At 39.9% G+C, this 15,196-nt stretch overlaps 1 protein-coding gene across 1 annotated transcript in view; it reads left to right on the plus strand.

Moving 5' to 3' along the window:
* BPIFB2 (BPI fold containing family B member 2) overlaps window positions 1–15,196 on the plus strand; it is a 38,559-nt gene extending 23,363 nt beyond the window's left edge. The window contains exons 12-16 of the mRNA XM_020990545.2: window positions 3,891–3,958; window positions 5,706–5,751; window positions 7,022–7,085; window positions 8,685–8,761; window positions 13,619–15,196. Of these exons, the coding sequence (XP_020846204.1) occupies window positions 3,891–3,958; window positions 5,706–5,751; window positions 7,022–7,085; window positions 8,685–8,761; window positions 13,619–13,660 (297 nt within the window). The 3' untranslated portion in view covers window positions 13,661–15,196. The remainder of the gene's footprint in view (window positions 1–3,890; window positions 3,959–5,705; window positions 5,752–7,021; window positions 7,086–8,684; window positions 8,762–13,618) is intronic.

Here is a 15,196-nt window from a genome sequence, read left to right on the forward strand (position 1 = left end):
TCTATATGTATTCTGTTCTTTCAACGTCCTTCTAAAATATGATGTGCAGAATGGAACAAAATACTCAGTATTTGTCTGACTAATAATAATAATAATAATAGATAACATTTTTATAGTGCTTACTGTGTGCCTGGCACTGTGCTAAACACTTTACAATTATTATTTCATTTGATCCCCACAATAACACTGGGAGGTAGTTGCTATTACTTATCCCCATTTTACAAAAGATGACAGCAAGGCAGTCAGAGAGGTTAAGTGACTTGCCTGAGATTACACAGCTGGTAAGTGTCTCACGTGGAATTTGAACTCATTTTCTCCTGAATCCAGGCCTGACTCTCCATCTACTGCAGCACCTAGCTGCCCTGCTAGGTGACTAAGGCCAGCGTAGAGTAGGACTGTCACTTCCTTCATTCTAGGCACAATGCCTCACTTCATGCATGCTAGGAGCTTTGACCTACCATGTGACGCTGTTGATTCCTAATAAGATTGTAGTTCACTAACAGGATCAGATCTTTCTTCCTCACATAATTTGTTATCTCATGAACCCTCCTTTGCTTAAGAGGCTGATTTTTTAAAGTCTATGTTGAACTTTACATTTATCCCTATCAAATGTTATCCTAATAACTTCAATTCATCATCCTAGCTCTCTGTGATCTTTTTGTATCTTGATTTTGTCATTCAGTATGTTAGCTATCTCAACTTTATGTCATCTGAAATTTTGATATGCATGCTCTCTTGATGGAGTCTTCCAAGTCACTAATATAGGAAGTTAAATTGTGTAAGGCCGAGGTCAATGCTATAGGACATGCCACTGGAACCCTTCCATCATTCAGTCCAACCTAGTCCAAACTATTAAATGTCTACTTGACTCTTGGTAACAGGAGAAATCCTGATCTGAGAATGGTGCTAGACACTGAGGAAAAAAAAGACAAAATGAAAAATCAGTCCCCACCCTTCCTGTTGACATTAACCCATTAATGCCTTGGGTAGTGTCCTTTAACTAGCTCACGATATACTTACCTAAACTATCTATGTGTTTTGTCTATGAAAATGATAGAGAAACTTTGTCAAATTTTTGCTCAAATCTAGGTAAATTTTATCTATATCAGTCCCTTGATTTATTGGTCTAGTAGCTCTATCAGTGAAGACAGGAAATGAGTTTGACTAAAGAAAAGACCCTCTTAGAGCCTGTCCCTAGGATTGGAATGGGGGGGACCTCTGAACCTAGAGTTTTAGGAAAGGCCCCAGGCCATGGTTTACAATAGATTTAGAGCAACTCACCAGAGAGAGCTGATTTCAGAGTAAGATCAATTATATTCTATCACCTTTGTACACGGCAACTTGTTGAGCTGCTCCTAATCACTGAGTAACCACTTTCTTTCTGTTTCTTTGCTGTCACAAAAAGTGCTGCTGCAAACATGTTGGTATATATGGGGCTTTATTTTGCGACTTTGATACCCTTGGGTCATACAGGGATGTGCTGGAGCAAGCTCGAATGAGCTCAAGAGAGCTAATCGTTAAATTTTCGGTGTGAGAATTCACATCTCAGAAATAGGCAAATACTAAAAATCAGGATTTGATTTATTGTCTAGACTTAATAAAGAGATGGGGAAATATAAATAATGCAGATTAAACTTAAAAGTTTGTTGTGTGTACACCTCCCTTCCCCCCAGAGGGCTGGTTGTTAAACATTTACCAGCACACTCCTCAATATACCCATTAGAAGAAAAATAAATGTAGTGAAATATAGAAAAAGAAAAAAAAATTACCAGTGGTGATATTTTTGGATCAAAGAGTATGAAAAGTTGAATGATTCTTCTCACATTATTCTAATTTTTTTTTTCCAGAATGGTAGGATCAATTTCCATAATGGTTATGCTGTTTTGGAAAAAAAAAAGTTTTATTGATGTCTTTTGTTCTTATATCACAGTCATTTCTGGAAATAGTTCCTCCTTCTTACTGTACTCTCAAAATTAAATTCTTCCCTTGTTCTTGCAATGGATCCAACATTCTGCCTTAAGTAGTCTCTTGCTTCTGCTAAAAGGAGAGAGTTTTGCTTCATTACTGTTTCTCTGAGTTGTTGTTGATTTTTCATTTACTCCAAACTCAGTACCCTTTTAGTCATTAAAAAAACAACTTACTTTGTAATCATTGTATATTTTTCCTTTTGGATCTACTTATTTCATTCTATACCAATTCAGACAGTGAATTACTTATTCTTGATGAAATAATTCTGGCTCTTATTGACTATCATTTTCATCACAAATTGTTCCTTTAATAATCTGTTCTATAATTCTGCCAGAAATTTAAGTTAAACTCATTAGTTTCTAGTTTTCAGACTTGCTTCCAGATTTTGGTGCAGCCCTAGAGTTTCAGAGTTGGAAGGGAACTCAGAGGCTATCTAATGTAATCAAATCCACATGTAGCAAAGAATTCCCTCTGTAACATCTGAAAAGTAGTCACCTAGCCTCTGTTTATAGATCACCAAATGAGGAGGAAACTGTTGCTTCCTAAGGCTAGTCATTACATTTGAGGATACTTCTAATTGTTAGGAAGTTTTCTCCTAACATAAACCCAAATTTGTCCTTTCGCAGCTTCTACTCCTAATTCTCCTCGGAGTCCAACATTTATCTCCAATTCTTCAGTAGCTCTCCATTATCTTTCCAAAATCACTCATGGTGGCATAGCAATCATACTCCTCAGTTGCTTCAGTACATTGGGATAAAGGTTTTCCATATATAGTGACTGGAACTCATTGAGAGCAGTTAGTGTTTGTAGATTTCAATTTCCTTTTAATCATTTTTCTTCTTCTGTAAGAAAATTTTCAGTGCCTTGGTTGCTACTATCTTGGTTGGTAGTTGTCACTTGTGCTTGAAAAGGACCAAAATGACATGGCTATAGTGGGGTCAAGGTACAGTTGGGGATCACAGGAATGTCATTATCCTCTCTAGACCTCAGTTTCCTCTTTGGTAAAATGTGATGATCCCTCACACATAGAACTAGATGATGTCTAAGGTGCTCTCCAGCTCTGATAGTATATCATTCTTCGAAAAATTATCGGATCGTAGATGTAAGCTGGGAAGAGACTTTGGAGGACATCTAGTCCACACCTCCCATTGTATAGATGAGGAAACTGAGGCACAGAAAGGTGAAGTGACCTGCTTGAGGTTATACAGGTAGTAAGTAGCAGAGGCAGGATTGAATCCAAGACCAATTTTATCTCCACTGTACCATATTGCCTCCCCAAAGGACCTTAGAGACCAATGAGTACAATTCCCTCATTTTAAAGATGGGTAAATTATGCTTAATATTTAACGTTCAGTGGTCTTTGTTTTCTTCCTTTTTGCCATCACATTCTTCTACCCTCCAACTTTCTGACAATGGTTAGGATTCCCCTCTTCCTCATTGTATCCTTTTTCATCTTTGTTTTTTCCTTACAATATTTAATCCTTCTCCCTAATGCATTGCTTGTGGTCCCCCAAACTTGTTGCTTTCCTCTAGTGGCTCATGTCAGAGAAAGGGCAAGTGCTTTGAATAAACTTATATGTATATATGTTGCACACGTGATAGAATGCAAGCTTCTTGAGGGCAAGAACTAGTTCATTTTTTTTCTGTGTGTTCCCAGTGTCTAGCAGAGATCTTGGCACATAGTAACCATTTAATAAATATTTGTTGATGGGTTGAATGAGGGTACAAAGTCCCGCAAATCCAGAGCTATAGGTACAGAGATGATGGCTGGTTACGGTTTTTTCCCTTTTCTCCTATCAGTTTCCCCACATCCTCATCCTGCCACTTGCAATACTCTGAGTATGTCTTTGAAGACTAGTATGCTTATGTGGTTAAGTAAGCTATTCCTCCTTCCTTGACTCTCCTTTCCCTTTTCATTGAAGGTTGTGGAACTGAAGCTCAACGTCACTATATCTGGAAAGAAGCTGCAGGCTAGTGTATCATTCCTGAAGTGAGGAACAGCTCCTGCAGCCACATGGGTGCAAGGCAAAGGGTAGCCAGGATTGCCCAGAACCTAATGAGCTCGTGGAAAGAGCTCAGGATTTGGAATAGAAGAAGCTGGCTTCAAATCTTGTCTCCTCTACCCACTACCTACCTGGGCAACTCTGGGCAAATCATTTAAACACTTGGGCTCTCAATTTCCTCATTTGTTAAAAAGAGGGGGACTGGATTCTATGATCTCTAAAGTTTCCTCCATTTCTGAATTTCATGATCCAGTGAAAGAGGCACTGGACTAAAAATCCAGAGTCTTGGGTTCAAATCTCAGCCATATTGTTGGCTTGTGTGTTCCTGGGAAAGCCAAATTTTGGGTTTTATTTTCCTTGTTTGCAAAATGAGAGAGTCACATTAGGTCATCTTCAAGGTTCCTCCCAGCTCTGAAATTATATAATATAGCATAGTGAATAGTCAAAGGAGTTAGGTACTATTCACACCTTGACTGCTCATACGCAGCCTTCTTAAATGACTGCCTTCTTAGCCCTGTTTTCTTATGCTCCTGTGAACTTCACCCTCCATCTATAAAATGGTCTTGATGATCTCTGCCCTGCCCTCCTCCAAAGCCATAGTGAGGACTGAATGAAGTGTGAGAGTGAAAGCCTTTTGTAACCTGTAAAGTACCAAAGGGAATGTGAGGGAGAATCAATATTATGAGAGAAGACAGTTGAATAGAAATCATGCATAGGCTTTTGTGGCCCCAAAAGAGAGGTAGAAGTATCTTCTTGGCTTATTTCCAGTGCAAATGCCATCAGATCAATATCTATATATCTCTCCTCCTTTTCCCCAGTGATTTTGTTGCTAACACTGGGTAAAAAGGAATCAGATGATACTACCAGGTGAGACATGCTTTTAGCTCCTCCCACCCTCCCCAAAGCAGAAGATTTGGGAATCTAGAGCTTCTAAAGGCTTAGGAAGAGCTTAGGAAGAGTCAAACAGGTAAACAGTGGCTGAGTCTTTCATTTGTTTTAATTTAATTAAGTCAGAAGTTCTTGTGTGTGTGTGTGTGTGTGTGTGTGTGTGTGTGTGTGTGTGCGTGTGTGTGTGTGTGTGTGTGTGTGTATGTGTGCATGTGGTAGCCTGGTGAAGCCTATGGAACCCTTATCAGAACAATGTTTTAAAATTCCTAAAATAATAGGACTACAAAGGAAAGTAATTATATTGAAATTCAATCATCCAATTTTTCTTTTTTAAAAAGGTACATGGACCTCAAGTCAAGAATCCCTGCTTGAACACATTCCACACTTCTTTGAGGGAAGGCAAACCCATTTCTAGTTTATATTTAGGAATCTCTCAACTTAGGACCTTAGAGATCTAGTTTGACCTCCTCATTTTCCAAAGAAGGAAACTGAGGCACGAAGAAGAAGAGGCTCTCTAACGATCACATAGGGATTTAGTGGCAAAGTTAGGATCAGAATCCAGGTGTCTAGATTCCTGAGCCAGGAGTATGTTCCCTCATGGCATGATTGCCTTTTTTTTTTTTAAAGCTTGTTTACCAAATCAGATCATCTGTGGATTGGAAGGAGTTATGTCTGTGCGTAGTTAGGTGGAGAAGAGTATGAAGAAAGAGATGAAGCTCTGATGCTAAGACCAGTGTTTAGAACAGTGTCTGGTATACAGTGGGTACTTAATAAAATCTGGTTGACTGATGTTGACTTAATAAGGAGGGCTACCTGCCTCATCTGTTTTTTGTGATTGTTTTCTAGGGATATCGAGCTCAAAGTGAATTCCTCCAATGTGGGTACTTTTGATGTAAGTATTTAAGAAAACACTTCAGCATAGCAGTAAACATGTGCTAAACTCTGAAGGATAGAATTTTAATAGATGTTGATTTCATGCAGAAAATAAAAAACAGAGTAAGCAAAGACATGAAGGAAAGACTGAAGACAAACTCAAGGAATAGCAACTAGGTGATACAGTAGAGCATCAGGCTTGAAGTCAGGAAGACCTGAGTTCAAATTTAGCCTTGGACACTGACTAGCTGTGGGACCCTGGGCAAGTCTTTTAACTATTTGCCTCAATTTACTCATCTGTTAAATGAGATTAATAATAAAAGCTTCTTCCCTGGGTTGTTGTGAGGTTAAAATGAGATCATATTTGTAAACAGCTTTAAAAGCACTATATAAACGCTAGTTATTATTATCCAGTGTTGCTACTATGCGTATAATAACTAGCGTTAATATAGCACTTTAAGGTTTGCAAAGCTCTTTACAAACATTTCATTTTATCATCACAATAACCTCTGGAGGTAGGCATTGCTATTATCCTCATTTTATAGTTGTGGAAACTAAGGTAGATAGAGGTTAAGTGACTTTCTTAGGGTCACACAGCTAGTATGTGTCTGAGGCTGAATTTGAACTCAGGTTTTCCTGAATTGAAGTCCAGCGCTCTAAGCACTGCACCACCTAGCTGTATTTGAGATTAGAGGGAGATGAGGTTGGAGTGGTCAGCTGGGGCTTGAATGTGGATCCCAGAATCATAGGACTTAGAACTGGAAAGGCCTTTAGAAATGATGCACTTTAATCCATAGGCTCTATAGTTAGAGAACTTTGACTGGGATCTTGGCTCTGCCATTTATGACCTGTGTGACCTTGGACAAATCATTTAATCTTGTTGAGCCTCAGTTTCTCCACCTGTAAAATGAGAAGGCTGTACTAGACTACCCCTGAGGTCTCTGTCAGCTCCAAACTGGTTATTCTAGGATGGTATAGATGAAGAAGTTGACCTCCCAGAAAGGGGAAGGGACTTATACAAGGTCACACAGATAGTAAATAAATAGCAGAGCCAGGATGTGAACCCTGGGTGTCAGGCAAGAGAGTTTAGATTGCATCATATGGGTCAAGGAGAGCCATGGAATGTAATGAGGAGGGGAGAGACATATTTGGCTTTGTTTTGGGAACAGAGTCTTCTCAGCCTGCCCATTTGTTTCTCTCCTTTGCTTCCCCTCATCTCACCAACACTGGTTTATGGCACCCTGATTTGTCTGACACCGGGAACGCACCTTTCTGGTATCTGGTGCCAGCTGTCACGGGTGAAGGCTTTAATGATATCCATGGTCAAGAAGTCCCTGAGTGATCACCTGAATGGTAAGAACCTCAGCCATGGAAAAAAGCACGTGTAGCTCTGGGAGACAAGGCGCCTTTGGGCGGTGCATCTCAGAGAATGTCTGCTAGTTTAGGAAGCAAAATGGAGAATCTGGCACAATACTGTAGACACCTTCCTAAGAGAAATGTGGTGTAGAGAAAAGAGGCTGAATCTGGGGTCAGAGGAACTGGGTTAAAATCTGGGCTCTGCCACTTAACCTCTGGGCCTCAGTTTCTTCATCTGTAAAGTGAGGGGGCTGGACCAGATATCTAAGAGTTCTTCTAGATGTAAGGTCCATCACCTTCTGATCCTTTATACAGGTTTGGCCGGGGGCAGAATAAAAGTATTCATTTATTTATTCAATATATGGAGACTGAGGGGGAGGTGATTGATCGATTTAAAATCCCAAGAGAGTGATTAGGGTAAACATGGGTTTATTCCTCCTCTCTCCCCCTAAATCCCAGAATCTCAAAGTTGGCAACTTTAGAGATTATCTACGTCTATGCGGTATCCCCTTAATGGTATCTTTGACTAGAGGTGGGGGAAATCTATGATTCTTTGAAAGTTACCAAGTTCATGCTTATGTGTCTACAGTGATGGGGAACTCTCACCTCTGAAGGTAGCTCATTCTGTTCTCGGAAGGGGAAGGGAACAAACATTTATTAAGTGCCTACTGTGTGCTAAGTGCTTTACAAATATCTCATTTGATCCTCACAACAACCCTATGAGATAAGTGCTATTATTATCTGCATTTTTACAGTTGAAGAAACTGAGGCAGTCCAGAGGTTGTGAGTTGCCCAGAGTCACATAAGTCACAGATATCTGAGGCTGGATTTGAACCCAGGTCTTCCTGACTCAAGAGTACTCTATCCACTGAGTCTTCCAGCTGGATAGTTAATGGGTTAAGTTCTTTATATGAGGCTAGATTCTATCTCCATGTAACTTTCTCTGCTGGTTCTAGGTCTTCCACTTGAGAGAAAAGCAAAACAAGTCTGGTTTCTTTTCTCTGTGATATCTTTTCAGGTGTTTGAAGATCACATTCCCAGTTGAAGTCTTTTCTTCTTCCAGAGGAAATATTCCCAGTTCATGCAACTAAGCATTTTGTGGCATAATTTCAAGTCTCCTTTCTGGTTGCTCTCCTCTAGACATGTTCTAGTTTCTACATTCATGGATAATAGATTTAGAGCTGCAAAGGCACCTTAGAAGCCAACCAGTTCAGTCCCTTTATTTTGCAGATGATGAAACTAAGAGAGAGCATAAGTGACTTGCTGAAGGTCACTCAGGTAACTAGTGGCAGGGCCGGCATATAAAACAGGTCCTACTTTCTTTCAATTGAACTCTCTTGCTTGGGAACATGGCTGAGTTGGCAATGTTGGACCCTGAGTTAAAATGGAAATTACAGGATGACTCCTGGAATCTTACCTCCTCATCTGGTGACATTTGGATTTCAATTTTGGGAAGGCCATGTCTGGAGCAGCATATGGGGTCTATGCATTCATAAGGAAATTCAAATGATTGTTTTTGGCATGGGAGGAGGTCATTTTGTTTGAGTGTCCAGGGGAAGGACACAACTGATTGTGGGTTTTTTTTCTCTTTCATAGCACTCTTTGGCTTGGGAGTCACTCTTCCCACCATTGCTAAAGTGAGCTACATCACCCCTGAGGTCTTTATGTATGAGGTAAGAATGATTTAAATTAGGTTTTGGCATCTTCTGTCAAGGCCTGGCCTTGTGTCCTCATGACTCTTGGTTGGGGTTGGGGGCATGGGTGTGGCATGGGTAGGATGGAGACACAAAGAGGTAGGAAATATTAAGGGGTGACAGGCTTTAGAACTAGAAAGAACTAGGGCCCATCTATCCCAGCCCTTTCATTTTGCAGGTAAGGAAGCGAAAGCCTAGAGAAAATAATGAGGTTACACATCTGAGTGTTAGAGTCAACCCCGGATTTAGTGCTCTTTCTATCTTACCGTATTGGCTCCTACAGAGTCCAGTCTCTGCTGCTTACGTGTGCAGACAGCTTAGGAAGAGTGGTCCCAACTTAGGGGAGCCAGGTTTAATAGGAAACAGACTCATATTCTGGGAAGGAAGGGAACAAATTAACGACCAGGAAACCATGAGTAGGTCCAGAGGTTCATAGGATCATGGATTTAGAGCTTAGAAGAGGGTCATCTGGATCTATTCCCCACACTTTATAGATGAGGAAACTGAGGTCCATAGCTTTTAAATGACTTCTCTGAGTAATAAGTGGACAGAGCTGAGATTTAAATCAAAGTACTCTAACTCTATAGCCAATGATCTTCCCTCTTGAGGTTAAAAACAATTCTAACTTGGCTTGCTAGAAGAAGAGTTGGGACTGAAGTTAGGATGTCTGAGATTTAGTCTTTGCTATGCTACTAATTAGTTGTGTTTCCTCACCAATAAAATGGAGATAATAGTTTATAAGTTTTCATACATTTAACATAAGATTTAACATAGGATTCAGATCTAGAAAGGACCTCCGAGATCATTCAGTGCAGCAGTTTTCGAAGTAAGGTGGGGATCCATAGGTGAGATTCCTGAGACCCTATTTGAGGGTCATAAAGGTCAAAACTATTTTCATAATAATACTTTGACATTTAATTTTTAATTTGGCAAATATCAGTAGCTAAAACCTACGTAAACTAAACAAAAGCTCTTTGGGAGGGTTTCCAATAATTTTTAAGAGGGTAAAGGGGTCCTAAAAAGCTTGAGAACTGCCCCTCCTAGTCTGACCTCCTCATCTTATAGAAGGGAAGTGACAGCTTGTAAAGGTCAGAGCTTGAATTCAAACTCGTCTCTCGAGCCCCAGTTCTGTGCTCTTTCCGTGACATCATGTGACCTTTTGCTCTATTTATAACAAACTCCTCATGCCAGGCTTACATATAGAGCTTTTCAAGACTTTCATGTATCCATTACTTCTATAAGGCGTGAAAAACAGTTATGTTCACGTGACAGATTTAAAAACTGAGGCCACATGTTGAAGTACAATAATCACTGGATTTGAAATCAGAAGACCTGAGTTACAGTCCTTTGCCTGCCTTTTACTAGGAGCATAGAATTTATCCTGAGTGGGGCCTTAGAGATTTTCTGGTCCAATCCCCTCATTTTTTAATTTTAGACTCTAACACCAGACCTCAAATACAGAATAGAGAAAAGAAAAAGAAACACATCATAAACTTAAATATTGAAACTTAAATACGAAGTAAGAAAAGAAAAAGCATGAGATGTGCACTGAAGAACACAAGAGATGATTCAAATATATATATATATATATAGTAGCAATAAATTTTCATTTCAAGAAGGCCTGTATGAGAAATACTACACATTGTGTTGAGAGCTGTCCATCTTTTCTTTGCTTCCTTATAAGCTTTCTTTTGTTCTCTGCTGTGTACTTTTTACTTTTTTCTTTTTTCCCCCTCTTCTCCCCCCCCCAGGCTACAATTAAATATGTATATGCATTTCTTTTTAGATATGTACACACATATAGATATACACACACACCCATGCATACATACATATGTACACACACACACACACACACACACACACACACACACACACATACACGTACCTTCCCTAACAAATTCTACTCCTGATCTTTGTTTGTGTGTCTCTTATTTCCTTCCCTTCCTATCTCTTCTTCTTTACTTCTACCTGCTACCTTGCCCTCCTGTTACTTAGTCTATCACCCACCAAGGATCCCTCCCCTAACCTCCCATACCCATAAATCTAAATACCCTTCTATAACTCCCATAACCTATTCCCTCACCCTCCCCTGTAGATATCCCTCCCATATCCTCTCCCCCCTCCCTATCCCCTTATCATTTTATTTCTTCTGAATATAGAAGACTTTTATACTCTTCTAGATATATATGCATTATTCCCTCTTAAACCCATTCCTGATAAAAGTAGGTTACCAAAACTACCAGCTCTCCTCCCCCATCTAATTCCTCTGCATTGATTCTTCCTCTTGCATCTCATTTGTATAAAATAATTACTCTTTTTAGCTGTTGCTAAGTGGTTTTACTTTTTAATGTTACATTGTACTCAGGTCTACCCCAGTCTTTCTTACGAACTACCCAATTACTAATGACAATGTTAGACATATGTTTTACTTTTTACATATATAAAAGGTAAACAGTCTATTCATATTGAATCCCTTGGAATCAGTTTTTGGTGTGTACCTTGTGTTTCTCTTGGCTCTTGCATGTTAAATCTTATATTAAGTTCAGCCTTTTTTTTTTTAAACAAAATTCTGAAAGTCTGACAGTTGATTGAATATCCATTTTTTTCCCCTTCAGGGTTATGCTTAACTTTGCTGTGTATGATATTTTGGGCCAGAAACCCAGTTCTTTGGCTCTTTGATATATAGTGTTCTAAGACCTGCTGTCCTTTAGCATCTCCACTGCTAGGTCTTGTGTGATTCTAATTGTGACGCTGTCTTATTTAAATTATTTTTTTTCTTTTTGCTCTTAATATTTTATTCTTGAACAGGGGTTTTGGAGTTTGACTATAATATTCCTATGAGTTTCCTCATAGTATCTCTTTCAAGTGATGATCAATGGATTTTTATGTTTCTCCTTTTCCTCTCTTGTTCTAATGCTTCAGGACAATTTTCTTTAATTATTTCTTGTATCATTGTATCAAAATTCTTTTTTTGATCATAGCTTTCAGGTATCCTGATTAATCTTATGTTTTCTCTTCTTGATCTATTTTCCAGATCAGTTGTTTTTCTTATGTTTCATTTTCTCTTCTACTTTTTTCATTCTTCATATTTTGTTTAATTATTTCTTGATCTCTTATAACTTCACTGGTTTCACCTTGCCCAATTCTAATTTTCGAGGTGTCATTTTCTTCCTTAAGATTCTGGATCTCCTTTTCTAATTGGTTGACATTCTTTTCTTAATCTTCTTGTTTTTTTCTTGGGTTATTCTAATTTATTTATTTATTTTTTAAAGTTTTTCCTCAGTCTCTCTCATTTGATTTTTTAAGTCTTTCTTAAGTTCTTCAATGAATTCTCTTTGGGCAGGTGACTGCTTGACATTACTCTCTGGGGGTAGAAGAGGGTTTCTTTGCTTCAATATCCTTCTCTGAAGGTGAACCCTGGTCTTCTATATTCCCACAATAACTTTCTATGGTTGGATTCTTTCTTCTTTGCCTGTGCTTTTTTTTTTTGGAGTAATAGCTTATTTTTTGTAATCACCTCTAGCCCTTGGATATGGGGGATGGTGCCTCTTGCCCCAGATCTTCAGTTCTTCCCTCTAGCCTGGAACCAAACCAAACCTCCAGCCTCTTGTAAGTGCCCACAGCCAGGGGCATTTTGCCTCACTGCTTCTGTATTCACCTGGCATGTGCTAGCTCCTTCTCCCCTGGCCGCTGTCCGAAGCACAGCTGATCTGGCATTCCTTGTCAGAAGAAGTTCCCTAGATCTTTTTCCAGGTCAGACACCCAACTCCCCTCACAGTCCCCTGGAGTAAAAGTTCCTGTGGCTGGGGTCAAGGCAGCCTCCCAACCCAGCTAACCCCAGAGTTTGCTGCTTGTTGTTTAAGCCCACTTGTTAAAGTGGACCCTATTTTTCTTCAGATCTTCTTAGATTGTCCAAGGGGGATCCCTGTTATGCCCCTATTCTTATTTATGTTTACTCACACTTTGTTCACTCTGAGGTGCTATTTTATTTCTTTTTGTGGGGGAAAATCTTCAGAGGTTGGAATTTTCTGACCTACTCTGCCATCTTCCCAGAATTCTCTACCCACCTCATTTTTCAGTTGAGACAACAGAGGACAGGAGGAGTTAGCTGACTTGTCCTAGGTCACCCAGGTAATAAACAACAGAGCTGGGATTTCAATCAAGGTCTTCTAATGCCAAATCCAATACTGTTTTTCACATTATAAGTTCAGTGCTTTGGGGCAAAAAAATTCCCCTTTGGGTGGGGCATGGCAGTGCATACCTGTAGTCTCTGCTGTTAGGGAAACTGAGGCTAGTGGATCTCTTAAGTTTGGGAGTTCTGAGCTGCAGCAGGGCTAAATGCAATCACACTAAAGGCATCCACACTACATATGGAACCAATGTGGCGAGCCCTCAGGGTTGGGGAGTAGGAAGGCTATCAAGCTGCCTAATGAGGAGGAATCAAGCCCACATTGGAAATGGAGCAGGTCAAAGCTTATGTGTTGATTAGTAGAGGGATGAGTCCATTAGTGACCACTGGTTGAGATAGGGAAACCCAGTCTCAAAACAAAACCAAAACTTTCCCTCTCTGGGCTTCAGTCTCCTTCTCTGAAAAATTAGGGGGTTGTATGAGATGAACTCTTAAGGCCATATTCAGTCTCTAATCTGTGCTTCAATGGTTCTAGGCCCAGAGAAGTTAAGAGATTTGTCTACTTCATATAGCAAGTTAGTGGGAAGTCTAGGACTAGATGTTGAGTTTCTTTATTTCTGTGAGCCTTTGGGGTACACTACTAGGGTAACTCTAAACTTTCTTCTGGTTTCCCATAATGTAAACTTGTTTTCTCTGCCTGTCAGGATTCTATTGTGGTGTCCTGTGGACTTCATATCCAGAATTGAGCAAGGAGAAGAACATGGAGCTATGAGAGGCTGCTGGTCAGGGCAAGCTGTGCTGAACTGGACCTCTCTTGTTTGGCCATTCTATACTTTGGATGAATATCAAATCCAAAATTTCTTCAATGCTCTGAATCCTATTTTTGTTAGCTATGTGATCATAAGGTTAATACTGCTGTACCTGCCTGGAATTTTTTCTTCCTTCCCTCATTTTTTCAAAATCTCCTCTGGAGGAGGAACATACAGCTAGATGGACTCTAAGGATACTCCTACTTCTTTCCCATCCCATAATAAATAATTCCTCTAATGTAACAATTTCCAGGCTAAGTCTGTTGAGGTCTTTATGTTTTGGGATCAATTGCTGTGGATACTTCTCTTTCTGGGATCACATTGCCCAATGCATTTTTGATTCTTTGGTTGAATCACAAAGTAGCAGCAATGTCTTTTAAGCAACCTTGATATATGTAGAACCATCCTAGACACAATGATAATATGAGAGAAACAGAAAACCAAAGACCCATTCCTTAAGAGCTGTCCAGCAGGGCTAGCCCTTTGGTAAAAATGGGGAAATAGGTGATCATTGTCATGAAGATTCTTCCGTCTGGGAGGAAATTGTGTTAGGAACTTAAAGAAAGAACTTAATCTGGAGAAGGGGGAATCTGGGGAAGAGTGAGTGGCATGATTAACGCCTTCAAGTATTAGAAGGATTGTCAATGGGGAGAAATGTAAGCCAAAAAAGCTAATGTTCTCTAGCACTGAGAATGTCTACAATGCTAGAAGTGTGTTTGGGTGTCCTCTGTACTGGTCAGACAAAGTCTGACCTCAAGTCTGGATGCCACATTTTAGGAAGGACATTGATAAACTAGAGAGCTTCCAGAGGAGGGCAACCAGGGTGAGAAATGACCTCGAATGACAAGTTGAAGGAACTGGAATGATTTAGCCTGTAAAAGGGAAGTTTCAGGGGTTTATAAGATCTGTCAAGGATTTGAAGAGCTGTCATATGAAAGTCTTGCTCTGCATGTCCCCAGGAGGCAGACCTAGGAGCGATGGATAGAACTGGCAGAAAGGGAGATTTTTGACTCAGTGTAAAGAGAAACTTCCTCATGATCAGGTCTATCCAAGAGGTAGCAGTGGATAGAGCTCCAGCCTTGGAGTCAGGAGGACCCAAGTTCAAATCCGACCTCAGACACTTGACACTTACTAGCTGTGTGACCCTGAGCAAGTCACTTAACCCTAACTGCCTCACCAAAAAACAAAACAAAAAAAACCCAACACCCCCCCCCCAAAAAAAAACCCAAAACACAAAAATTGGGTGGGTAGTCTTGGGAAGTCTTCATGTAGAGGTAGGATGACTGCTCACCAGGGAAGTTGCAGAGGAGATTTCTGCTCAAGTATAGGTTAATCTGTGGGGTTCTTTCCATCTCTGAGATTTTGTGATATTAAGGGTGAAGATTGACAGAGGGAGAGGTAGCAGTAAGCAAGGGAAGCTGTCTGGATACCAGGGTATGGGCTGTTGAATTTATTTTATATGATATTACTCAT

The sequence above is a fragment of the Phascolarctos cinereus genome, unplaced genomic scaffold, assembly GCF_003287225.1.
Source record: "Phascolarctos cinereus isolate Bilbo 61053 unplaced genomic scaffold, phaCin_HiC Scaffold_2;HRSCAF=192, whole genome shotgun sequence".
NCBI lineage: Eukaryota > Metazoa > Chordata > Mammalia > Diprotodontia > Phascolarctidae > Phascolarctos > Phascolarctos cinereus.